The 26,207-nt window shown below is 42.9% G+C and overlaps 1 protein-coding gene across 1 annotated transcript in view; it reads right to left on the minus strand.

The window, feature by feature from the left end:
* Positions 1–26,207, minus strand: part of ndor1 (NADPH dependent diflavin oxidoreductase 1) — a 43,825-nt gene that overhangs the window by 11,443 nt on the left and 6,175 nt on the right. The window contains exons 3-12 of the mRNA XM_059638273.1: positions 21,472–21,570; positions 17,480–17,581; positions 16,462–16,671; positions 11,493–11,614; positions 7,650–7,870; positions 6,280–6,387; positions 4,625–4,739; positions 3,232–3,378; positions 1,656–1,774; positions 371–465 (exon numbers count right to left, since the gene is read on the minus strand). Coding sequence (XP_059494256.1) covers positions 371–465; positions 1,656–1,774; positions 3,232–3,378; positions 4,625–4,739; positions 6,280–6,387; positions 7,650–7,870; positions 11,493–11,614; positions 16,462–16,671; positions 17,480–17,581; positions 21,472–21,570 — 1,338 coding nt within the window. The remainder of the gene's footprint in view (positions 1–370; positions 466–1,655; positions 1,775–3,231; positions 3,379–4,624; positions 4,740–6,279; positions 6,388–7,649; positions 7,871–11,492; positions 11,615–16,461; positions 16,672–17,479; positions 17,582–21,471; positions 21,571–26,207) is intronic.

Below are 26,207 nucleotides of genomic sequence, written 5' to 3' on the forward strand. Positions count from 1 at the left end.
AACTTTCTGACAGCCTCCCATTATTTCTTACTACTTATTTCTATTTGCATGTACTACCTCTCAAGCCAATTCCTTTAACTCTTTGAGATGAAGCTCACCTAATTAATTAAAATGACATATTCAAATGTAGTGCCTTTAATTAGATACTTTTATTATTTCTATAACCTCAATTTGTTTAGTTAAACTTACAGATTTGTACTTTCTATCCCTTCCTCCCACTGTCTGCTCATGAATTCCATATTAATATGTTTGTTTTGATTTACCGCATCTTTCCAAATTTGATCCCTCGCCCTCTCCATTCACCAATGGGTGTTACAGACACATTTGCAATGGCACAGTCCAGTACAATGACCAGCACTAACCCACTCACCCTGCTATGTAGAAATATGCCTGTTCATTCTGAATTAGTTTCCAGATGAGAGATCCGTTCTCCTTTATCCGGTGTTGGACGTAGATCTTATCCTCCTACATTGAAAACACACACAGGGCTGTTGTTATTTCACACAGAGCAGAAACACATCAGGAGGGAGTGAGAAAGATTACAATGGGAGTGAGACAAACAATCCTGCACATACACCTTGTTTCTTTGGCTCTGTCTCAATGACAGCTGTGGCTGGCTGTATTGCGCTTTTGTCAGAGTCCGGAGATTGAGAGTTCAAGTCACATTCCAGCACAGTATTGAAGGGAGACTGCACTATCTGAGGTACTGTCTTTGTAGACGACACCTGAAACCAAAGCTCCTTCTAAACTCTAACAAGGAAATGAAAGATCTCAGAACCATAATTCTGAATAAGGGCAGGGGCATGCTTTATGTGCCTAACAGTTATCTCAAAACCAATATTAGTAAAACTTTTTCTGTGATTATTTATCTTACTGCTGTTTGTGGAACTGACATGTTTCCTTCTGCTTTAGTAAAGTCGGCTTTACAGTCTTTACTCACATCCCTAACATTCCAAGTGGTTAACAATGTGCTGATGACCACACACTTTATCTTGTACACTTCACTGGGCCTCAGTTCAGGACCAAGACTGCTTGAGCTCACTTTGAAGCCTGTCGGGGGTGATGGGTGAAACTCTCCAGGGAAGCAGAGGCCAGCTACTGCATTATCAACACATCAACAAGACCTTAAGGAAACCCTTTAAACAGCTGAAACTATCTTGGATTTTGGGAGTTCATTAGACTCATCACCAAACCCTGCCGACAAGTATTAAAACATCATATAAAATAGTCTGGGACTGTGTGCTGAGGGATGCACTAAAAGTTGGGGCAGCTACCACTAAGTCGCAGTAGGGAAAGACCACCATCTAACACCTTTCTATCAACGTATAACCAGATTCTGTTCAGCTGTCAGAACCCGTCATTGCCTCAAAACATAACTTTTTTTCCATGCAAGAGTTAAAAGTGCCTTTGTTATCTTCAATTGCACAGTAGCTCGATACAGAACAGAAAGGAAAACCATTTTATGGATGCTTATAGATTTTTTTGTGCATAAAGTATATGTTTGCAATAAAAAAGTATCTCAAAGGTAGCAGCAGATGGTTTTGGACACAAAGACACCGGCTGTATATAAAAGATTTTTTTGCCATTTCCACAACAGCCTGAAAACTCCAGGCGCAGCCTCCAGCTCTTCCGAACGGTCCCGTTGCACACCTTACCTGATCCCTAGAGAAGGCTGTGAATAGGGTCAACAAGCCCTTCTGGTTCAGCTCCTCCCACTCTGCTTGGCAGAAGAAATCCTTGGACTTCCCTCGGCAGCCAAAAAATAGGTAATTGCCTAATGGTGAAAATCACTGTGTCAGAACATGGGATTCTGCGATAATTTTCACTCCCACTCTTTCCACCATCACCAAAACAACTTACCAATGGTATTAAAGTGTGACTGTGGGCTCTAATCTCCCCAAGCAGAACCCATGCTGAGTTTGGCCAGTTATAGGTGAACAAAAGGTGGTTTAATTGTGGAATGTGCAATTGTCTTGGACAGATCTCATTGGTTACTAATGTCTCAGAAGGTATCATGTGCTTTTCTGTCACTTAATTTGTTTTAAAGAGTTGCCTTACCATGGACAGTAAGAATCAGAGAGCTGTAGGCTGGAACACGCAGAGGGAGAGGCTCAGTCTCTAAGAACATACTGAAGTGTTAATTTGTGTTTTAGCGTGTGAGCTATAGTTGAACATGAAACTAACAGAGTTGTGATGGGGAAATAAAGTAACTTATTAGCCTCACTAACCAGCACCACTTTTAGTATCAGTTTGGTGATTCAGCACAACTGAAAGAGCACTCATCTTGGATACACAGGGTCCACTGCAAACCAAGGAACAGTTCTTTGTTACATGCCTAGCCCTGGCTATCAAGTTCGCAGTGACCACGCTCTGGAAAGCACTGTCACCTCAGAGTTAGCAAGTTAGGGTTTTAGCCTCACTCCATAATCTCAAGTATAATATTGAAACTGACAGAACTGAGGGAACACTGCATTGCTGCAGAGGCTGTCTCTTAGACATGATGAACTGAAACCCTATTTGTTTTCTTGGGAGGACATGGCCAAAACAGCTGGGGAGTTTTCCTGGATGCCCACTTAGTATTGTCCTCAACTGACATGCAATATCAGTTTAATAACAGAATATCGAAGTCATTTCAATCTGTGGGATTTTGTTGTGTACAAATTGGCTGTCCCTACATTAAAACAACGCCTGCACTTCAGAACTATTTCATTGGCTGTGAGGTGTTTTGGGACATCCTGAGTTTGTGTAAGGAACTATAGAAATGAAAATGCAATTTTTGTTTTCTTTTCCTGTAAATAGGCAGAAAACCAGACATAAATTTCACTGTAGCTGGATGAACATAGCAGGCCAAGCAGCATTTTAGGAGCACAAAAGCTGATGTTTCGGGCCTAGACCCTTCATGGAAGGGTCTAGGCCCGAAACGTCAGCTTTTGTGCTCCTAAGATGCTGCTTGGCCTGCTGTGTTCATCCAGCTACACACTTTGTTATCTTGGATTCTCCAGCATCTGCAGTTCCCATTATCTCTGATCATAAATTTCACTGACTTCACTTCCATCTCTCCCAGCCTCTTGCCTTCCTCTCTACCTCTCATTAATCTGGGACCCCTTGGTAAGCACCTGCTTCACTCTGATGGACCACCAAAAAAAGAACACTGACTATCTCAACAGGTTGTGAGGGAACTAATGACAATGTTCACATAGCAAACATGTGTTTGAGCCAACAACCTCTGACCTCTCTTTCTTTCTACCACACGTTCCTGGATTACTGCTCGAAATGGTGCCACTCCTGTGCCGGGTCCAACCATAATTACGGGGGTGTTGGTGTCTGTAGGAAATTGCAGCACTCCCTTCTTCACCCACAATGGCACATACACAGCACCTGCATGTAGAACGAAAGGTGTATTAAGTCACAACAGTTGATTTTCCCAAATGAAGTCAGTACTCAAAACAGGGGACTTAAGATCTTTTTCAGTCAGCACCAAGAAACACAGTCTGCTAGATCCGAAAAACATAGATTGTTAGCTTCAGGAAACACGGAGTTTCTGCACACAATCTTTCTACAAATCTCCTAAACTCAGAATGAAGCGTCTTGAACAGGGCACTTCGGCAGCACAAGTTTAATATTTTAAATAGCTTACTACCAGCTACACAGAAAGGAATTTCACCAGACATGTGCAATAGATACTTGCCGAGCACATTCTATCCATAAGGCCAGTTGTGAAGGACAAAACTGGAGGAAATATTTAATTTCAGAGTTCTTCCTGAGCCAACCAGTCTGCGTTTATTTATAAAAACCCAAAAGAACCACAGATGCTGGAAATCAGAGGCAAAAAGAGAAATTGCTAAGATGGTGGTCTCAAGAAGGTTCACTGGACCCCAAATGTTAACTCCGATTTCTCTCCATAGATGCTGCCAGACCTGCTCAGCTTTTCCAGCAATTTCTGTTTTTGTTTCTGATTTTCAGTATCCTCAGTTCTTTCGGTCTTTATTTATAGACAGGTATTGGAATACAGTGAGAACTGAGCCATAGGTGAGTCGGACACTAGGGTTTAAAGATACAGGTGATTGAGTCACAACTTTCTGACTGAGGTGCGTCACCACTGACACCTAACAGACAGGAATGGACTCTCACATCAGTGATGGCGTGGTCAATATCACATCAAAGAGAAAGTCACAACAAAAATAAGTTTGATCCTTTATTCCACCACGTCGATGACATCGGGCATAATGCCGAGGGTTGGTGTGAATCTCCTTCCCGCAGAGAGAAAAAACAAACTGAAGACTCACCAGGTCACTGTGTGTTGAGAGGACAATACATCCTGATCCTAACAGGAGGATGATGGAGAAGCATCTAAGATGTAAATCCTCATAGGATGCAATCATATCACTAATAAACTTGAATAAACTTTAAATCAAATAATAAAATGAGTTCTCAGAAAAGGCCATGAAACATTGACTCTAATTTCTCTCCACAGATGCTGCCAGCCCTGCTGAGCCTTTCCAGCAATTTCTGTTTTCGTCACAGTGCAGTCCCACTGTCAAAATACAAGATATGGAGGGACAGCCAGCTTTCAAGTAACAATTGAAAACTGGGGGGTGTTAGAGAATCAATATGTGAGACTTACTGTGCTGTGGGTTCTGGGATCCTAGCCAACTGGAACAAAGGCCACAACGAGGCTTTTTCAACTTGGTCCTGTACCGAACGACAGCCATCAGAATCTGAATCTGACTGGGATAAGCCTGGAAAACAGACAATGGACTAAGAATCTTTTCTTCACATTGATTTCCACTGATCACTGGCAGTTCTGAACGGCACTTTTGGGATGGAGGGAGAAACTCTGTGCAGGTCCTCTGGCAATCATGAGACACTATTCTGTAGCAGTGCAATCAGCCAATTCCCTTGCTCTTGTGTTCCTGTATCTCTCTCAACTATAATATTCCTCAGGTAATACCCCTTGGGCAGTTACCATTCATCCACACCATTACTCAGGCTGCCAAACTTTGTTGCATGGCATCAAACTAACAAATGAATATTGCTAATCTATGGAAAACATACAGGGATAGGATCAAATTCTGCAGCCAGTGTACAGATTGTTGAAGGAAAAAATAACTCAGCCAGTGAAATTCACATCTAGTTGGAAGGATAAACGCACAGACATCCAAGTAAAACAAGACTGAGTTCAGGTGAGATATTCTGGGATGGTCTATTACCTGCAGGCACATGCAGATGGCTGCTTAATTACGTTTGGAGGCTGCTGGTCTGAGGAATCTGCAGCTTAGGAAGAGTCACTGCCTTCACACAGGTTAGGTAGAGGTAACAGCAGAAATAAAATGTGGTAAAATTCCTCCAGATGCAGTTAAAGTGACATAATAAGGTGTAGAGCTGGATGATTCTCCAGCAGTGGCAGTTCCTACTATCTCTGCAGTTAAAGTGGCTGAGTTTCACACTTGGTCCACGAGAAGTACTTTTGTGTGACAGATTCAAACTAGTCCCTGTAGCCAAACACACCACAACATACCAATACTTTCCAATCAGGAGGCCGAAACTGGTTCCTATGCTATAACTTCTCATTTCTGCTGGTGGGACAGGGTGTTTGTTGTTCAGTGCCTGGCTGTTACAGTATTTCTGCTCTGTTGGTAATCATTCCCAGACTGTGGGTTTCAGTGTCATTAGGCTTCACTTCATTAGGCCTATCCATCTTTGCCAAAATAGGGTTTTAGTATAAAATGTGGATCTTACTAGACTTATTCAGAGATTCAGCTTCACTTCAGTGGTGTCACATTATAAGAATCATAGAGACAAGAGCAGAAGTTCGCCATGCAACCCCTCGGACTTGCTCTGTTTTTCTTTAACCTTCAACATAAACTGTACTTTGCTGCTACAGGTTTAGACTGAGGAGGGGCGGCAGGTTCCCTTCACTGAAGTGGTCGACTGGCTGGCTCTTTGCAACTCTTTGTCACAAATTTCACTCCCACCCGCTTTTTTATTTCCAACATTATCAAACTGACTGCGCTATACCTCTCCAAACACAAAATCTGAAGCAGCCACTGTTAGAATTGGAACTCCCATTATCTGAAACAAAAATCAATCCAGTGATGTACCTGCTACACAATAAATCACCTGGTTCCATAATACAGGAAACCACCCAATCTTTAGTTTTGATGGCTTCTATAAATTGTGAGCAAAACCAGTTTGATAGATGGACTGAAAGGTGAAAAATCTGACTCATCCTGAACAACAGTGACCGAAATGAATCATGTGGAACAGTGGGAACCTTACCAGCTGTGATGAAGCAATGGAGAATGCTCGTGGTCGGATTTCGGGAATGAGGTCAAAGAGATAGTCGGCCGGAATGGCAGAGGTGGTATGAGGGAAATCATACAGAATCTAGGAAAGAACAAACAAGTTTCTTGGCCAGAACTTTACATAAGTAACAGGCACCCAGTGACAACAAAAACAAATACAGGGCTAAAAAGTATTATACTTTTCTAAGAACATTCTAGAAAATACTATCTTTGTCCTGAATTCATTTTGAAGGAGAAAACTGGAAGTAAAAGAAACATCACATTCTATCTCCGGAGTCTTTCCTTGGCTCTGAATTGTTGGTTGCCTCAATCTCTGCCAGATTCCTCCTTTCTCTCAAGGCACAGTCCCTTCCTCCAAGTGAACAGATGCCCCCCACAGTACTACCATGGCTGCCCAAGGCACATGAACAATCTCTCTCAGCAGTGGAATATCTTAAGCAGTTACTGTCCACTGGGTAGTCCTGTGGGCTGTGAAACTTTAACCCATAACCTTCACAGTACTTCCCACCTTCTCTCAATCTTAGAGGTGTTGGTGCTCCTCAAATTCTTGTGTCTTACATGTTCCCAGATTTCTTGCTCAATTATTGGCTGAGTTTTCAGCTCCCTTGGCCTCTGAAATTCCCTCCCTAAATCACTCTTTCTATTTATGTAGTCTGTCCACAAGCTACTGAATACTTAAAGTAACAATTCATTGGATGAGAAACTTCAATTATGAGGATAGATTGGAGAAGTTGGAGCTGTTGTCCTTGGGGAAAAGGCAGCTTAAGAGTGATTTGATGGAAGTGTTCAAAATCATGAATGGTGGGAAGGGTAGATAAGGAGAAGTTGTTTCCTCTCGCAAATGGGTAGAGAACAAAAGGGCACAGATTTGAAGTGATGTACAGAAGTATCGAATGTGTTGTGAGATTTTCATATGATTGATTCAGGTCTAGAATGCACTGCCTGACAGTATGGTGGAGGCAGGTTCAATGGAGGTAGAGGTCGTAGTGAAGAGGGCATTAGATTATTGTTTAAATTGAAACCATGTACAAGGATATGGGGAAAAGGTAGGAGAATGGCACTCAGTTATTACTTTAATTTGGAGAGCTGGGGCAGAATTGATGGGCCAAATGACATCCTCCCACGCTGTAGCACTTCTGTGATCATGTAAACTTTTATGCCTCTTGACCTCTCTTCCATTAAAATGCTGCTCAAAATCTATTTCCTTGACTAAATTTTTGGCCACCCATTCCCAAAGTCTTTCTACATGCCTCAGTGTCAAATATTTTGTTTGATAACACTCCTGCGAAGTACCTTGGGATATTTCACAATATGAAACGAGACCAGTGGTACCATCTGGCTTACCTCCAAGGTAGTCCTGCGAAGCCTGTTGCAGTAACTATACAACTCATCCTGGCCCTCAGCTGAGCTGAATTCCTTTAGCTTCTCCCGCTCCATCTCATCAGGAGAGAAGTATGACAAAAGATCAAAGAACGAACGTCGTGGGACACAGTTAATATCCAGATAACGCTCCACCAGGAACTTGACAGTACAGGGCTGTGGCAATCGAGCAGGAAGTGGAATAGCTGAACAGAGAGAGCCAGGCATGTTAGTTAATGGCAGCTGAAGGAAGTTCAATCACAAATCACAATGAAACTACTCCCATATCATTTTTCCCATTCAATGACTAAATTGTCAAGAAAGATTTTGTCAAAAAATCACAGCAGTACATGCACCATACGTCATAGAACGTAGAAAAGTACAGCACAGTACAGGCCCTTCAGCCCACGATGTTGTGCCTTGGAATAATCCTAATCCAAAAATAAAATAACCTACATTCCCCTCAATTCACTGCTGTCCATGTGCATGTCCAGCAGTCGCTTAAATGTCACTAATGACTCTGATTCCAACAAAGTGAACAGAAGTTTGGAGTGGGGGGTGGGGAACAGGAAGTGTAAAGGGTGGGATAATGAAACACAAATGAACACTACTTACTTCCTTTAGACAAATGAGAGACTGAGTTTACCTCCGTCGCTATGGGAATTGGGTGGGCGTTTACTCAAATTGCCCAATAGCCAATGGATATTTGTAAGAGATAGACCACATTGTCCTATGAAGTGCAGATCAAAGGGATGTATACTTCATTGCCTCGTGTTGGCAGAAAGGTCAGTGCAGATAAAAGGCAGACAGACCAGCAATTAAAGCAAACAGTGAGAAGGAAAAGAACCTTATTAATCACAGTTACTCCATTTGGCACAATGAGGATGGGAATGCTGTCTCCCAACATTTTTATATTCTTGTATGGTATGTGGATCCTGCTGACCTTAGCATTGTTCCCCATTCACAGATGCCCTCGAACTGATTGGCTCTCCAGACCCTTTCAAAGGGCAGTCTAGAGTCAACCTCTTCAAAGTGAGTGTGGAATTTCATGTGAGCCAAACCAGGAAAGGACCCCAGACTTCCTTTCCTAAAGGGGCATTAGTGGTTTAGATGGGTTTTTATAACAATCGACAATGGTCGCCATTCGGCTAATTAGGCAAAAGAAGAATTAGCAGGAACTGAAGAGATTAGAAATGAAAGAGGTGCAAAGTTCTTGATTGGTTAACAGAATACTTGGATTTAACTATCCTGACAGCAAACCATGGGTCCATGGTCAGCAGAGTAGAAGGAACTGGGCAATGTGAATCAGTGTGAAAGTGAAATGTTAATGCAGCATTCTCATATTATAAATGTCAACCTGTAATGTATACATCCTAAAAGTTGATGTGATGACACTGTAAGGGTAATATGCACAGGGACTGCATCCTATCTGAAAGACTTATAGCAAATCAAAAAATCTGGAATTAAAAGTCTAACGGTGACCACTGCCAGGAAAACTCCATCTGATTCACTAATGTCCTTTAGGGAAGGAAATCTGCCATCCCTACTTGGTCTAGTCTACATGTGACTCCAGACCAACAACAATGTGGTTGACTCTTAAAAATTAGGGATCAGCAATACGTGCTGGCCTAGCGAGAGATACCCAAACACTGCGAATGAGTAAAATTGTACATCTTCCCACCTTCAGTGTTTTTGCGTCTGTTTGGCTGTAAACAATATAGCTCACAATGGAGAGACTGGCATGAATGCAAAGACGGCCACCTGCGTATGTGTAAATGTGACATTAGTTACTGGTGATAGACATCCTTAAGCTATATGTGTGGTCAACATCACTATTCTGTGGGTGTAATAATGTAACACTGGTTGTGTATGCATAGATAACCAGACTGAGGCAAAGGTTCTGTATTAAAAACAGAAACTGCTGGAGAAACTCAGCAGCATCTGTGGAGGGAAAGCAGAGTTAATGTTTCGAGTCCAAAGATTCTTTTTCAGAACTGGACTCAAAACATTAACTCTGTTTCATCCTCTACAGATATTGCTGCATCTGCAGAGTTTCTGCAGCACTTTGTTTTTGTTCCAGATTTTCATCATCCACAGTTCTTCGTTTTGCCCAAGGTTCTCTACGTCTTGGGGTCGGAGAATCTAGGAGCAGAGGCACAAGCCAGGAGCCCGTCAAAAGTCAGAGCTGGAAGCAAGGACAAATGTCACAAAGTAGCACCAGTTGTTCAGGTGGGCAGCTGCAAACACTGGGTGAGACAAAGATAACAAGTCTAGACTTTGGGATTGCAGGGTGGCGAAATGAGAGCTGCTGACAGCACTGTGGACAGACAGTCTCTTACACACACACCCTTCACCGATTGCCTCGGAGCTGGCACAGTAGAGGGCAGCTGTGCATTGCAGTGACACAACACTGCCAATTGGAGTTTCCACATCACATGATCATTGCAGCACTGAGACAAAGCATTCTTATGAAACGTGGCCACCTCAAAAACTAAAGGATTATTTCAACGAAACCTGGCATAGATAGAGCTTTCTTTAGGAGAAACTAGTCCGTTTTTAGCAAAAATGCTTATCTGGATGTGGATTGTAGAATTTACAGCATCTGCTGACATTGGGGATATGAAAACAGTTAATTTGCCCCAAGTAGTTTGTGGGTTGTATTATTTAGAATGTTGTGGATTGTCTCACCTGTTGGAGTGCAATTGATCTGAGCTATTAAAATGCAAGTTTCAGTTTCTAGAACAGGTTGTTGGATGTGGATTGGTGTAAAGCCAATAAGATGGAACAGATTAGTAAAAAAAAAGTTCCTCTTTTTAGCTTTGTAATTATAGAGCATCAACCAGGCAAGGAAATGCCTCAAGAGGTATATAATTTTAATAAGCTGAACAAAACGTGGCAGAGGTTTTATTTTCATCTGTTGATAGATTAGATTGCAAGAATAATTAGTTAGCAGAGGCAAATTTATTTCTCAGAAACAGCTGTTCCTTATTTAAAAAAGATTCACCTTAGTGTCTGTGAATAGATGCCACAATTAACTCGCAAATTCTATACTACTAAGAATCAGGGATCTCTTTAAACCTGTGTTACCCCAGCACTCCAAATTTTAGTACTTCCTGTATAGCATGAAACCTCATCTAATTAGTAACTTTGTCTTTTGTAAATGTAAAGAAATTTCTGTATGAAAACAGAGGTGAGGTCATAAGTATCATGAAGATGTTGATTCATATCAAAGATTAATCAGGCACCACCCTACTCCGTTATCAATGCAGTGGAACAAAAATAGGTAGGTTTTGTTCTCCAAAGAAATGAAAACTAATCTTCAGACAGGCGTGGGCAGGGAAACAGCAGTTATCTGCCATCATGAATAACAGTTTCATGTCTATTGACCAAGATGGGTGACTGACATAGCTTTGAATGCCAGCCCCAAAGATAAAGGTTTATTAACAGGGTCAGGAGGAGAGGAAGGGCAAGAAGAAACACACCATCTCCCAGGGGCAAGATCAGGGGCTCAGCCTGAGGGAAGAACAAAGTCTGTTTGCACCGAGACAGCCAAAGACCAGCATATAGGGACCACAGGAATGTAGGAATGCATTGCCTCTCCTCCATTCTACAGAGCGGCTCTGGAATCAGTAAAGCATTCTCATCTGTTTTGGGTCGTAGATTTCCTTCCTTTGTCTAATTAACTAACGTACCATATCTAAACTGCTGCTTCTCAATATACTTCAGATATTTACTATAAATCACTGGCTGCCTACATTAGGTAACTATGATCATAAACCCACTAAAATCAACAATACTAGGCAACAATCAATGGGCAAGATATCAAACCGGAATCATTGGGCTTCAGCAGGAACTTTTTGCATGGATCGAGTCGAAGGAGTTGACAGAACTGTTCAACACTGTCTAGTGAGTTTCGTGGTTCAATCATGGCCACATCTCCTGCAGAGTACCTGAAGGTGAAAAGGAAAAATTAACTGGGAGAGCAGGATCCGTTCCAAACACCTTTACGGAGATAAGTAGATGGTGTCTTACTTTTTGCCTCTTCTTTTAAGATATTTTTCTGTCATTATTAAAAATTCTGGTTTTGTAACCGTGACGATGCCAGAGAATGGTGATTTTGTATAATTTTCACTGTACTCATTTGAGTACTTATGGCAATAAAATCTAATTCTAATTCAATTATGTGGATAGATCAGAGAAGCAAGGGTTGTTACCCTTTAAGAGGAGAGAGTTAAGGGAGATTTGAAAGTGGTTTCAGAGTTTCAAAGGGTTTTGATACTATCGACTTTTTACTCGGATTAGGCTAATCAGAGGACACAGATTTAAGGAAGTTAAATTTTCAGCACTTAAAGGTGAAACAAATTTTGAGCAAGTGAAGTAGGAGGGCAAGGGTGAAAAAAAATGACGGGTAAATCATGGAAGGGAACAAGTCAGGAGAGAATAAATGACTGCAGGGTTGATGGTGAATGGCTAAAAGCAACTGTGCTGTCACAGGATCAGTGCTGAGGGAGCACTGCACTGTCAGAAGGTCAGTGCTGAGGAAGTGTTACACTGTCAGAGGGCCAGCGCTGAGGGAGTATTGCACTATTTGAAGGTGCAGAGAAAATAATATTTCATGATTAAATTAGTTCTGTTATATTCACTAAAAGTATTTTCATTGATTAATTATTATTCTGCTTAACTGTAACTATTTAGATTTTAGTTCCTTAATTTCATGTGACTCAAATCAGAAAGAATACACCAGAGGATTGTAAACAGATAAAGGTCCCTTATTCAGCTCATTTCGAATTCACAGAATCAGACTGCAACCATCTGCAACCTTCAAGGTTAAATAAGGTGAGTTAACATCCTTCCAGTTACTTCCTTTAGGAGAACAGAGGAAACGGAGATACTGAACCAAGTAAATCATAACAGCTATGCCCTGCACTGGCTTTGGTTTAATTGGAAAAGAAAACAGAATTTGCTGGAGAAACTCAGGAGGTCTGGCAGCATCTGTGGAGTGAAAGCAGTGGTTAACATTTTGGGACCAGTGACACTTCTTCAGAACTAGATCCTAGTTTCTACTTTTTCTCCATAGATGCTGCCAGATCTTCTAAATTTCTCTCGCAATTAATGCTTTTTTGAGATTTCCAGCATCTGCAGTTCTTGGTTTTGATTTGTAGTGACTTAGAAGAGAAGCAATTAGTTCTGACTAACCTTAACCTTTTTATCATATTTAACTTCGTAGCAATGTGTTTAAATTGTAAACATATAATCTTTAAAAGTGTTACTCAGGACTTGAGCTGACTGAATATGTAAGGATTTCTCACAATTTCATTCTTTCTGCACACACAGTCTTTGTTATTAGTGATGATCTGTATTAGTTTTACATAGTTTTGAACTTACAAGCAATCTTTCCTAATATATTCTTTGTCTTTAAAAAATCTCATTCTAAGGCATTCAGAGCCACAGAAGCTAAGTTGCTGGAAAAGCTCAGCAGATCTGCAGCACCTGTGAAGACAATCAGAGTTGACATTTCAGGTCTGTTGACCCTTCCTAGTGTTTTGTTTCATGTTTAACCCACTGCCACATCTCTTCCAGGTAAACCCACCCAGAAGAGGTTCTGCTCCTCTCTCTGTCAGGATATCCATTCCAATCTGTTTTCTTATTCATTGTCATTCATGTCACTGCCATTTCAGGTGTTTGACAAGTATTTGTCAAAACTTGCTTCCACAGCCATATCATATTCCTCTGTGACTGCCCAAGTCTCAGGCTCACCCCAGATGGATTCCGGCTTCATTCATTCTTCGTGTTTTGAATCCATTCAGGATCACAGATACCTCCATGATGTACAATGCTTCTCAGATATCTGCACTCACCACATCCTGAGGTCGACACTCAGTGCCATGAGTCATCATATGCACACTATTGATCTCTCTCCCCGTCAATACCACTTCATGCTAGCTTAGAGCTGCCCTGCTCCAGTTCATTGAAAAGAAAGTTTTCTTTTCCTTTCAGGTATTAAGGGACAGAAGTTGCAACAACTTCAAGATACCTGTGCCCTTCTAGATTCTGCCACTACTCCCCTTCCCTCTGTCTCCATCCCCTCTCCTAACCCCACTTCGTGTTACATATTTATGATACCTTATGATCTTCCCCATCTGATGCCGAATATTCAGCAAAAGTCTTAGCTTTTAAAAGAAATTATTGTTGTTTTTTTGCCTTTTAATTTTATGATTTTTTTAACCAAGTGAGTGTCATGGCGGCTCAGTGGTTAGCACTACTGCCTCACAATACCAGGGACATGGGTTCAATTCCACCCTCAGGTGACAGCTTATGTTGTACTTTCTCCCTGTGTCCACGTGGGTTTCCTCCGGGTGCTTTAGTTTCCTCTCACAGTCCAAAGATGCGCAGGTTAGCTGGATTAGCCATGGGAAATAGAGGGTTACGAGGGGACGGGGGAATCTGGAAGGGATGCTTTTCAGACGTTTGGTATAGAGTTGAAGGGCTGAATGGCCTGCTTTCACACTGTAGGGATTCTATGATACTGCGGTATAGCGACTTTGTACACTTTTCACAGCAGTCCTACTCCAGTACTTGAGTACACGTGACAATAATTCTAATTCTAATTTTGCTTCCCCAGTTATGCCAGTCTTTGTGCAGTACATGGAACATTGTTTGTTACCTTCACCAAGTCCATTATGGACTCCTTTCTCTTCCTTGACGTGCCCATTTCCATTTCTGGGGACAGACTGCCCACCAATATCCACTGCAAACCCACCAACACTCACAAACACTCAACACTCCTGCTCCTAAGATACTGCTTGGCCTGCTGTGTTCATCCAGCTTTACACCTTGTTATCTCGGATTCTCTAGCATCTGCAGTTCCTATTATCTCTAACTCTCACAAATTACCTTGAATAAACGTCCTCACACCCGACTTCTTGTAAAGACTCTATTCCATTCTCCCCGTTCCTCCATTTCTGTTGCATCTGTTCCAATGATGCCAGCTTCTACAAAGGAGCCTCCAAAATGTTCATCTTCTTCCACAACCAGGAATTCCCACCACTGTTGCTGACAGGGTCTTCAGCTGTGTCCCACCCATCTTCTGCACTTCGGCCTTCACGCCCTCTCTTCTGTCCCACCTTGTCCTGACCTACCACCCCACCAGCATCCATATCCAAAGGATCATTAGCCACCATTTCCACCACCTCCAGTGGGATGCTATCATCAGACACATATTCCCCTCCCCCTCCCTTGTCAGCCTTCCACAAGACCATTCCCTCTGGGATACCCTGGTCTATTCCTCCTCTCCCTCCTCCACTCCCAACAACTCCCCATACCCTACAGCACCTTCCCCTGCAACGTCAGAAGGTCTAATACTTGACCATTTACTTCCAACATCCTCACTATCTAAGGTTTCAGACACGTTCCAGCTGAAACAGCACTTTACCTGCACTTCCCTCAATCTACTATACTGTATTCGCTGTTCACAATGTGGTCTCCTCCTGTAGACTGGCCGACTACTTTGCAGAACATCTAAATTCTATCTGCGAAAAAAAAATCCTGAGATTCCAGTTGCCTGCCACTTCAACGCACTGTCATGTTGCCTGGAGAATATCTCTGTCTCTGGCTTGCTGCAGTGCTCCTGCGAAGCTCAGCACATTCTGGAAGAACAACACCTCAGTTTCCACTTGAGGATCCTGAAGCCTTCAGGACTCAGTATGGAATTCAGTAATTTTTGGGCCTCACCACCTTCACCCATGTTCTTACCCCAATCCCAACAGGTTTTGTCATCACATGGGCTGCTACCACAACCAACCCATTGTCAGCCACTAAGGGTCCCCATTACTATGTATTCATTCTCCCAAACTGACCTTTACTCATCTTTCCTCTGTCCAATTGCTGTTCTCTCGCTGTCTGTTTCATTTCCACCTATCATTTACTCCTTCCTCTCCCCCACCACAATCTACAGCATAGTTATCAAACTTTTCCGAGCTACAGTCAGTTCTGAATAAGGGTCACTGGTCCTGACATGTTAACTCTGTTTTCTTTCCACTGTTGCTGCCAGACCTGCTGAGTTTGTTCCCTGCAATTTCAGTTTTTGTTTCTGATTTCCAGCATCTGCAGTATTTTATATTTTTTTTAATGCTATGGGTTGTGGTTTGGAAAATTACTAAAGCTACATCACCAAGGCATGTGCCAAGTTCGAAACTAAAACTAACAGCCTGCTGCTCAATTGGAAGACCCAGAAAATGTTTGCAAGAGACCAGTCACTGAATACTGACTGCACCCGAAGCTAAACCAGACAGTAAGAACACCAGTATGCTCAGAAAGTTAACTACCCTGAACTGATAATTGTTATTCATAACATAAGATCCCTGCAGAGTGACCTCTGTTGGTTAAAACCTCAAACAAAGAAATAAATATTGAGATTTAAGTTTGAATTGTACCTTAGAACCGACAAGGGTCAGCACCGAGGGACGGCTGCACTATTGGAGGCGTGGGACCGAGGGACTGCTGCACGACCAGAGGTGTGGGACCGAGGGAGTGCTGCACTATTGTAAAGTCAGTGCTGAGGGAGTGCTGCTGTGTCAAGCATACTTGAAATGATAAACGGGAGTTGTAAAGAATGGAACAACTTCCTTGATTAACATTAAGCTAGTAATATTACTGTCAATCAGTAGCTCCTGGAGAAAGTACTATTGCAATGATAGAGATTCACGTACTGCAGTTTCTGATCTGCGTTGGGTGTACTCTGCAGTTTTTTTAAGCATTCTATTTGCTCATTTGGAATAGAGATTCAAACAGTTCTTACTCAATGCTGGAACCAGTGATATCAAAGGTGATGAGCCGAACATCCTGGAAGTGTTTTTCATCTGTGACCCTTTCATTCGAGATCATCTGAGCAGGAAATGGGTGGAGCTGAGAGGGTGGATATTTATCTTGAGCATTTTTGTCGTATGGTTCCACTGAGACACCACTGGTTGCATCATCCTCAAACTGAAAGCTGTATTTTGAAGGCAATCTACCAAAGGAACAAAATGATGCACACTGCATAGATATTGTACAGATAGGACCATATATCTATAATGCACACAGGGTATGGCACTTCCCATGACAAAAAGGAAACAAATCCCATCTTCAGTGCCATCCTAGTCACAAGGTAGATACCTTACACAGCATAGGACCAATGACACTGATGCAAAACCATAGCATCGCAATGTGGGTCATGGAGTGACTGTGCTACTATCCACTGCAACGTCATCATAGTCTCCACCTGCGAACAACCTGCTGCACAGTCTCCTGCTGGAGGTAACCTTCCATCAAAGCTAAGCTGAGATCAGAATCCTGGATTTGTTCTAATGGTAATGCATATCTACCCTCTAACAACATGTTTTCTACTTCATGATCTCTGACCCGTCTAGAATCTTTCCTTCAAGGATCTGCACAGCTTCCTTCTTGCAGAAGATGGAAGGTCAGAGGTTTAGGGACCCACGCCTTGGCCGTTATATGCTGTCCTCCTGGTAAAGCCCAGCTTGAGCAAGTAACCCATAATAAGACAAGTGACTGCAACAAGAAATTACATTTTACTTGAACCCATTGTACACGGACTAATGCTGGGAAATTGGACTGTGGATTATGAAAATAAAACAAAAAGAGAGCTATCTGAACCCCACATGTATTATGGAGCACAGAGACATACATATTCTAATCTTCCAGTTTTCTCATAATGATCCAATGTTCTTTCAGGAATCTATGCGGTTTTACACCTGCCAAGCCCAAGAAGAAAAAGTCTGCATCCCTCCTGCAGCTCCTCACTGCAATATACTCACATGACATCATCACCAAGCACGGTTAACCCTGGCGGCAGAGGGTAGAGATTCAAGGCTTGCTCCCAAAACTGCTTTAACCAGGGATCAATTACAGCATCGGGTCTGAACAGAGGAAACAAGTTAAATTAAGATCAATACATTGCACTGGAGAAAACGCTATAAACCACTCTGTTAAGAGGTGTTGTGAAGATTTTTTTAGAAAACAGAACAAACAAAATGGGCAGGCTTCACTGAGAGGTAAGGTCCAATCTGTTTATCAAGGATATTGAGACAATGACAGACACTAGTAACATGTGGCTCAAATACTTCATGAGGAACAATGCTTATGTGAGAGTGAGCTCTAGGCAACAGTCTAAATAAAGTTGCAGAATATAAACATAGGAGCAAGAGTTGGCCATTCAGTGCTATAAACATGCTCTGCCATTTGATAAGATCATGCCTGATCTGGTTATGATCTCAACTCAACTCTCCTCTCTGATGGTGGCAGGTAGGTTTATGGGAACAATCAAAAATCTAACTCATTGAGTCATAGTCATAGAGTTGTACAATACTGGGAAATTCCACAGACAAAATATTTGTTCATTCAGATTTGCTTTTCCCAAAGGTAGGTCCTTGAAACATTACTCGCTGATGCTTCACTCTGCCATTTTCTTGGCTGTCTTTCAGTGGTGTCTTGCTTACACTCTCAGGGGAGCTTGGTTGACATGGGAATCGGACCTGTGCTGCTGACATTGCTCTGAACCACATGGTAGCCATCTAACCAGCCACTATTTGATTAACGCAGTAGTCTACAGGCTAGTGTTCACGTGATTAGTTGGTGTAACATGACTAACCAGGACAGCGAATGTCATGTTGGTGCGGAGCCAACATTAAATATGGCCTTGGAGATAATGGGAACTGCAGATGCTGGAGAATTCCAAGATAATAAAATGTGAGGCTGGATGAACACAGCAGGCCAAGCAGCATCTCAGGAGCACAAAAGCTGACGTTTCGGGCCTAGACCCTTCATCAGAGAGGGGGATGGGGAGAGGGAACTGGAATAAATAGGGAGAGAGGGGGAGGCGGACCGAAGATGGAGAGTAAAGAAGATAGGTGGAGAGAGTATAGGTGGGGAGGTAGGGAGGGGATAGGTCAGTCCAGGGAAGACGGACAGGTCAAGGAGGTGGGATGAGGTTAGTAGGTAGATGGGGGTGCGGCTTGGGGTGGGAGGAAGGGATGGGTGAGAGGAAGAACAGGTTAGGGAGGCAGAGACAGGTTGGACTGGTTTTGGGATGCAGTGGGTGGGGGGGGAAGAGCTGGGCTGGTGTGGTGCAGTGGGGGTAGGGGACGAACTGGGCTGGTTTAGGGATGCAGTTGGGGAAGGGGAGATTTTGAAACTGGTGAAGTCCACATTGATACCATTAGGCTGCAGGGTTCCCAGGCGGAATATGAGTTGCTGTTCCTGCAACCTTCGGGTGGCATCATTGTGGCACTGCAGGAGGCCCATGATGGACATGTCATCTAAAGAATGGGAGGGGGAGTGGAAATGGTTTGCGACTGGGAGGTGCAGTTGTTTGTTGCGAACTGAGCGGAGGTGTTCTGCAAAGCGGTCTCCAAGCCTCCGCTTGGTTTCCCCAATGTAGAGGCAGCCACACCGGGTACAGTGGATGCAGTATACCACATTGGCAGATGTGCAGGTGAACCTCTGCTTAATGTGGAATGTCATCTTGGGGCCTGGGATAGGGGTGAGGGAGGAGGTGTGGGGGCAAGTGTAGCATTTCCTGCGGTTGCAGGGGAAGGTGCCGGGTGTGGTGGGGTTGGAGAGCAGTGTGGAGCGAACAAGGGAGTCACGGAGAGAGTGGTCTCTCCGGAAAGCAGACAGGGATGGGGATGGAAAAATGTCTTGGGTGGTGGGGTCAGATTGTAAATGGCGGAAGTGTCGGAGGATGATGCGTTGTATCCGGAGGTTGGTAGGGTGGTGTGTGAGAACGAGGGGGATCCTCTTTGGGCGGTTGTGGCGGGGGCGGGGTGTGAGGGATGTGTTGCGGGAAATACGGGAGACGCGGTCAAGGGCGTTCTTGATCACTGTGGGGGGAAAGTTGCGGTCCAGATTTCCAAGTTCTTCAAGGACCGCAACTTTCCCCCCACAGAGATCGAGAGCGCCCTTGACCGCGTCTCCCGTATTTCCCGCAACACATCCCTCACACCCCGCCCCCGCCACAACCGCCCAAAGAGGATCCCCCTCGTTCTCGCACACCACCCTACCAACCTCCGGAAACAACGCATCATCCTCCGACACTTCCGCCATTTACAATCTGACCCCACCACCCAAGACATTTTTCCATCCCCACCCCGTCTGCTTTCCGGAGTGACCTCTCTCTCCGTGACTCCCTTGTTCGCTCCACACTGCCCTCCAACCCCACCACACCCGGCACCTTCCCCTGCAACCGCAGGAAATGCTACACTTGCCCCCACACCTCCTCCCTCACCCCTATCCCAGGCCCCAAGATGACTTTCCACATTAAGCAGAGGTTCACCTGCACATCTGCCAATGTGGTATACTGCATCCACTGTACCCGGTGTGGCTTCCTCTACATTGGGGAAACCAAGCGGAGGCTTGGAGACCGCTTTGCAGAACACCTCCGCTCAGTTCGCAACAAACAACTGCACCTCCCAGTCGCAAACCATTTCCACTCCCCCTCCCATTCTTTAGACGACATGTCCATCATGGGCCTCCTGCAGTGCCACAATGATGCCACCCGAAGGTTGCAGGAACAGCAACTCATATTCCGCCTGGGAACCCTGCCTGGGAAGCCTAATGGTATCAATGTGGACTTCACCAGTTTCAAAATCTCTCCTTCCCCAACTGCATCCCTAAACCAGCCCAGTTCGTCCCCTACCCCCACTGCACCACACCAGCCCAGCTCTTCCCCCCCACCCACTGCATCCCAAAACCAGTCCAACCTGTCTCTGCCTCCCTAACTTGTTCTTCCTCTCACCCATCCCTTCCTCCCACCCCAAGCCGCACCCCCATCTACCTACTAACCTCATCCCACCTCCTTGACCTGTCCGTCTTCCCTGGACTGACCTATCCCCTCCCTAGCTCCCCACCTATACTATCTCCATCTATCCTCTTTACTCTCCATCTTCGGTCCGCCTCCCCCTCTCTCCCTATTTATTCCAGTTCCATCTCCCCATCCCCCTCTCTGATGAAGGGTCTAGGCCCAAAACGTCAGCTTTTGTGCTCCTGAGATGCTGCTTGGCCTGCTGTGTTCATCCAGCCTCACATTTTATTATCATTAAATATGGCCTTGTTTTATTTATAGACCACATGATGGTTGTTCTGCGTATGCCTGTGCTGAAACTGTATGATAGAAGCTTTAGAGTGGTAAGACATTAGCAAAGTAATACAGATGCATCATTGCGATCTTTTAGCCTTGTGTGGAGTTACTGTCATTTTGATATTACTCTTTTAGAATTCCCATTCTGCTAGCATGTCTCAACTTTAGTTTCCTTATCCCTGTGTGATTGGAGCTCGTTCCACACTACACAATGTGTCTCTCCCTGTAGTCAGCATGAATGGTGAGAGCATGATCAAAGGAGAATAGGGATACATAATATGGCCAGACTAGACAGCGTCACAACATAAATACAAGGGAAAAGCAAAACCTGTCAGTGAATAATGGAAAAGGGAAGCCACGTAAAGATGTTAAGATTTGGGCAATAAACACTGAACAGTTATTTCTAGGCTTTGATGTCTTTAACTTCACAAAGTAAATTAAATTAAAACTTAGTCACTGTATGGCATAAAAAGTATATAGGATAGGAACTGACACTTATGGATAAATTAATAAGTTCTGAAAAAGATTTAAGTAAGACATGGCTTAATGTTTAAATATTCACTTTTACTTGGTATGTTATTTTTAGTGTGCTTTCAAACCCATTCCATTAACAGCCAGTGTACTTGAAAGATCTGGATGAAAATGGAGGAGATACTTATCGAACAATCTTACCCCAGGTCATGCTGATCATCGCCTAATCCCACAGGCAACAATCCATTAGATCCCAGCTGAATCAACCGCTTACTCAGCTTCTTGGCAACAAAGTTAAACCTTTAATTTAGAACAAAAAACAATCAATTCTTTATAAATGAGAAATAAGTTCTCTAGAAACTCAAGTCATGTTAAAAGTTGATTAGGCTCAAAAAAAAGTCCTCAACTTACGGTATTAGTCATATTCTTTACAGTGTTAATATTTAAATACTTTTAGAATCACTCAGATCTGCTCAGACTTTGTACTCTCAGGGTTCTTCACCTCTCAGAATTATTGAGCGATAGGGGAGCAAATCTACAGAAAAATCTCAACTTTCCAAGAAATGCGTAGCAGTAATATCAGGAGCGTTTATGGATACAAATATCACTTGGGATTATGACAGAGTAAAGTAAAAGGAAACGTGTTCAGGAGAACTCTCTTGACCAGTAGTTTTCAATCCAAATTGGATGAAAGGATTGCTATATCTTGTGCTCAGGAATAAGACAAGCCAAATGTCTGCGAGGAACATTTCTGAAAGAATGACCATTCTATTAATAGGTTGAGATAAGGACGAAGATAATCAGATCCAGCAGCTGCAGTACATAATTCAACTCCTCATACCTGTTCTGCCATTCGATATGATCAGGGGCAATGTCATCTCAGCCTCAACTTCACTTTCCTGCCTTCTCTCCATAACTCTTCAACAATTTACTGATTAAAAACAAGTGCATCACCTTCTTAAATTTACACAATGCTATGGCATCTACCACACTCTGGGGCAATGAATTCCAGAAATTCTTAACCCTTTGTGAGAAGTGATTTCTCCTTGTCTGCTACAAATCTACTATACCTTATCCTAAAATTATGATCTTTTATTCTAGATTACCCACAAGAAGAAACATCCTTTCTGTGGCTACTTTGTCAATCTCTTTTAGCACTTTATAAAGCTCAGTTAGGTCGTCCCTAATGCTTCTAAACTATAGAAAGTGTAGGCCTAAACTGGTCAATTTCTCTTTTTAAAAAAACCCCTCATCACTGGAATCAATCTGGTTGATGTCCTCTAACTACCTTGAATGCAGCTACATCCATCCTCAGGAAATGGGACCAAAACTGCACGTAGTACTCCAAGGCTGGTTTCACTAAAGCCTCGTACATTTGCAGCACAAATTCCCCACTCTTATACTGTAAGCATACACAAGCAACAAACAATCTAAAGTAGAACTTGTAAAATAGAAGAGGATTAGGGGATCAAGTCAGGATAACCTGTAATGAAATAGCAGCTAATCTTTAAGGAAATGATTTTTCAGGCACACGCTAGATAAATTCCAACAGGCTGCAACATCAGGGAAATCAAAGCTACAGTTTCCTTGGATGACAGGGGACAGAGGGAATATGATTGAACAAAAAAGGTGTCTGATGCTTGAAATCTTCAAGTGAAAATGAAATTGATAGGGGAAACAAAGGGAGGAGTAAGATTAGCAGAGAGAGAATAGAAAAACAGATTAATATAAAAATGTTCTGCCAGGACATAAATTGCAAGTGGCTGGTAAGAGGTTGGTGGGGTGGGGGGCGGGGGGCTGCTAGTAGAGATAAAGGCATAGCTATAGGCTCAGGACAAAGCTAAATTACTTAATGAGTAAACTGTAGCTGTATTTACTAAGGAAGACGGTGTTGACAAATATTGGTAGCAATAATGATGGTTGAGGTAACCATCAGGTGAAAATTGAGAGGCAGAATGCATGAGAAAAACCAGTTGTGTTGAGAGTGGGTAAGTCGCCTGGTCGGGGTGGCTTACATCCCAGATTCTTAGAGAAATGGGGATAGATATAGAGTAAGGGGTTTCTGTAATGTCCCAATGTTACTAGTTACCGGGGATTATGGTGAAGTGGCAAACTTGAGAACCTCATTCAGGATAGGGTGTAAGAACCACAGTGAATGTAATGAAGTCAGCCAGGTGGACTTCACAAAATAGCAGTTCCACGATTGGGGCTATTAACCTGGTCCAATCAGGGAGCTCTGGCTGACATAGGAACAGGAGGGTCAGACATCCTGTTCTCTCCGAGAGCTGGCTTTGAGGAAGCTGGATCAGTCTCAAGGACTCTCCTCATGTAAATAAAGGGTGACTTGGTGATGGGACACCAGCCTCTGTGGAGTTATTTCAAGAACATGTCTACTAACTGCAGGACAGTCGATTTAACATGTGATAGATATGGTTTTAGACAAAAAGTAGGGGGATAAAGTTAATAGGCACTTGCAGAGATCTGAGTTAATTGAAGAGGGCCAGCATGGATTTCTGAAAGGCAAATTGTGTTTGCTTGTTTTTGTAAAGGAAGTACAGTCGATGTTGTCTAGGTGGATTTTAAAAAAGCACTCGACAAAGTACCACAAAAGGCTGGTTAAAAGCATTCGGCTTCATGGAATAAGAGGATTGGTGTCAACTTGAATAATAAATTGGTGTAAGGAAAGAAAAGCGATTGGTGGTAAATGGTTAGTTTTCAGTGCTAGGATTACTTTGTTTTTAATAGATATCAACGATTCATATACAGCAATACACTAACATTACAAAATGTGCTGGTAAGACTGATTGGAGTTTTGGTTGTCAGATACTAATCAACTAGATTAACACGTGCTATAGAAATAATTGACAAGTCACATATAGACTTTAATTCAGAGAAGGGAGAGATGATAATCTTTGGCAGAAGAGATGGCAGACCCAATGTAGACTTAATAGCCTATTTCTATAGAATGTGCACAGACAGCAAGAACGAAGACCTAATCTTTGAGGACAATGCAATGAGTTCAGAAGGTAGTTAGCAAAGCAAATAGGACATTGAACTTCATAAAAAAAGGATATCCAAGAAAAATATTGATAAGCTGTACTAAACTGCTATAAAGCTCCGGTTAGTCGACAAACATAGTAATATGTTCAGTTCCAGTCATAACACTTCAGGAGGGTGAAGGTTTACAAAGTGAACATCCTGCACAAACAATCAATTTCTCAGTGTTTCCCATTGTTAGCATCTGAATCATAGCCCCATTCCATATGACAATATTGAAACCTTGAATAGATTTCAAATGAAGTGAGAAAAGCGATAATTGAGAGGTGGGATAGAAGGTGTGATTAGCTCTAGGGAGTGATTGGGATTGACAAGAGTAAGGGAGAAGTAATAGCAAGATTGGGAGAGCAAGACAAGACAGGGAGAAAAAGGGAAGAGAGATAAGAATCCCTCAGTTGGCAAGAGAGTTAGAGAGGCCATCATCTGCTGGAGTGAAACATAGAGGTTGTGACTGGCAAGAGGAGAGAGAAAGACAGACCTCATTTGACAAGGGAAGAGATAAGCCACATTGACAGTCTGGTGGGAAGGAAAGGAAAGAAATCTAATTGGCAGGAGAAAGACAGAAGGTTTCTTTGGTAGACTAGGGCGGACTGAGCATTCCGACTCCTCTTAGCCCAAGGGTGGTGCTTTAATAGACAATTGCTTTCCAGAGTTGGTGCCTCCTGCTTTCCTTTCACGCCAAGTTTCTGGAATCCTGGAAGACCAAACTGATATTAGGGGATTCTTACTTAAATATTTTAATGAAATGTCCAACATCACCAAGATGGAGGTATCACAGACCTCACTACCCATTGTCATCAAAATGGCAGCATGGGCATGATATTGGATTAGGGTGAAATGATTACAGTTTTACTCAATCTCCTTCTCTCCAGAAACACACACACAAACATACTCTCTTTCTATCTGCTTTGCATCAAGGGGGCTCAGTTAGCAGTGCTGCCCCACAGCGCCAAGGACCTAGGTTCTATTCTATCTTCAGGTGACTGTTTGTGTGGAGTTTGCACGTTCTCTCAGTGTCTGCGTGGGTTTCCTTCAGTCCAAAGATATGCAGGTTAGGTGGAGTGACCATGCTAAATTGCACATTGTGTCGAAGAATGTACAGGCTAGATGGATTAGCAATGGAAAATGCAGGGTTACAGGAATAGGTTGGGTTTGTAGGTCTGGGTGAGCTGTTTTTCAGAGAGTCGGTGTGGACTTGATGAGCTGAATGACCTGCTTCCACATGCACAGATTCTATGACTTAATGAAATAATCTCAGATTCTCCATGACCAAACGACACTGGATCTTATTTTGTAATCCCTCACACTGACATGACTGAGGGATATCCTAGACTTAGTCCATACCCATCACATGGAAAGGGTTATATTCATGTCCCAGGCTGTACAATTAGATTATGTGATACACATGGGTTGTATTCTCCTAGCAGGCTATCCAAGGAATTAATATCCAATGGACAGGAGTTATGTTCTGCATTGCCAGAGATGTCATCCTTTGAATTAGACGCTGTGTTATGAACCTCTATGTCTGTGCAGATGGGACTTGAAAAGCTGGAATGATGTGCAGTACGAAATAAAATAGATCAGCAAAGTTCATCCCAACCTGTTCTGATTATCCTTAAATGTAAGAAGTGAGAAAACTTTGCAAATAGGATGTTCCCTTTGTGAACTTTCTCACTTGCCCTCTTCCTATGAAAGTGCTAATGGACTGCTGCAAAAACTTCAAAAGTGAGCAGTGACAGGTTGTTTGACTGCAGGATGTACGCCATTCTTCTATAATATCCACATGTGCATTCCGTCTAGTGGGCACTGCTTGGTAAACAAGTGTTGGAACCGCAACAAATTTTCCTCTTCTACAATGGACCACTGGCTGTCAAACTATT

This window comes from Stegostoma tigrinum, chromosome 29, assembly GCF_030684315.1.
Source record: "Stegostoma tigrinum isolate sSteTig4 chromosome 29, sSteTig4.hap1, whole genome shotgun sequence".
Taxonomy (NCBI): Eukaryota; Metazoa; Chordata; class Chondrichthyes; order Orectolobiformes; family Stegostomatidae; genus Stegostoma; species Stegostoma tigrinum.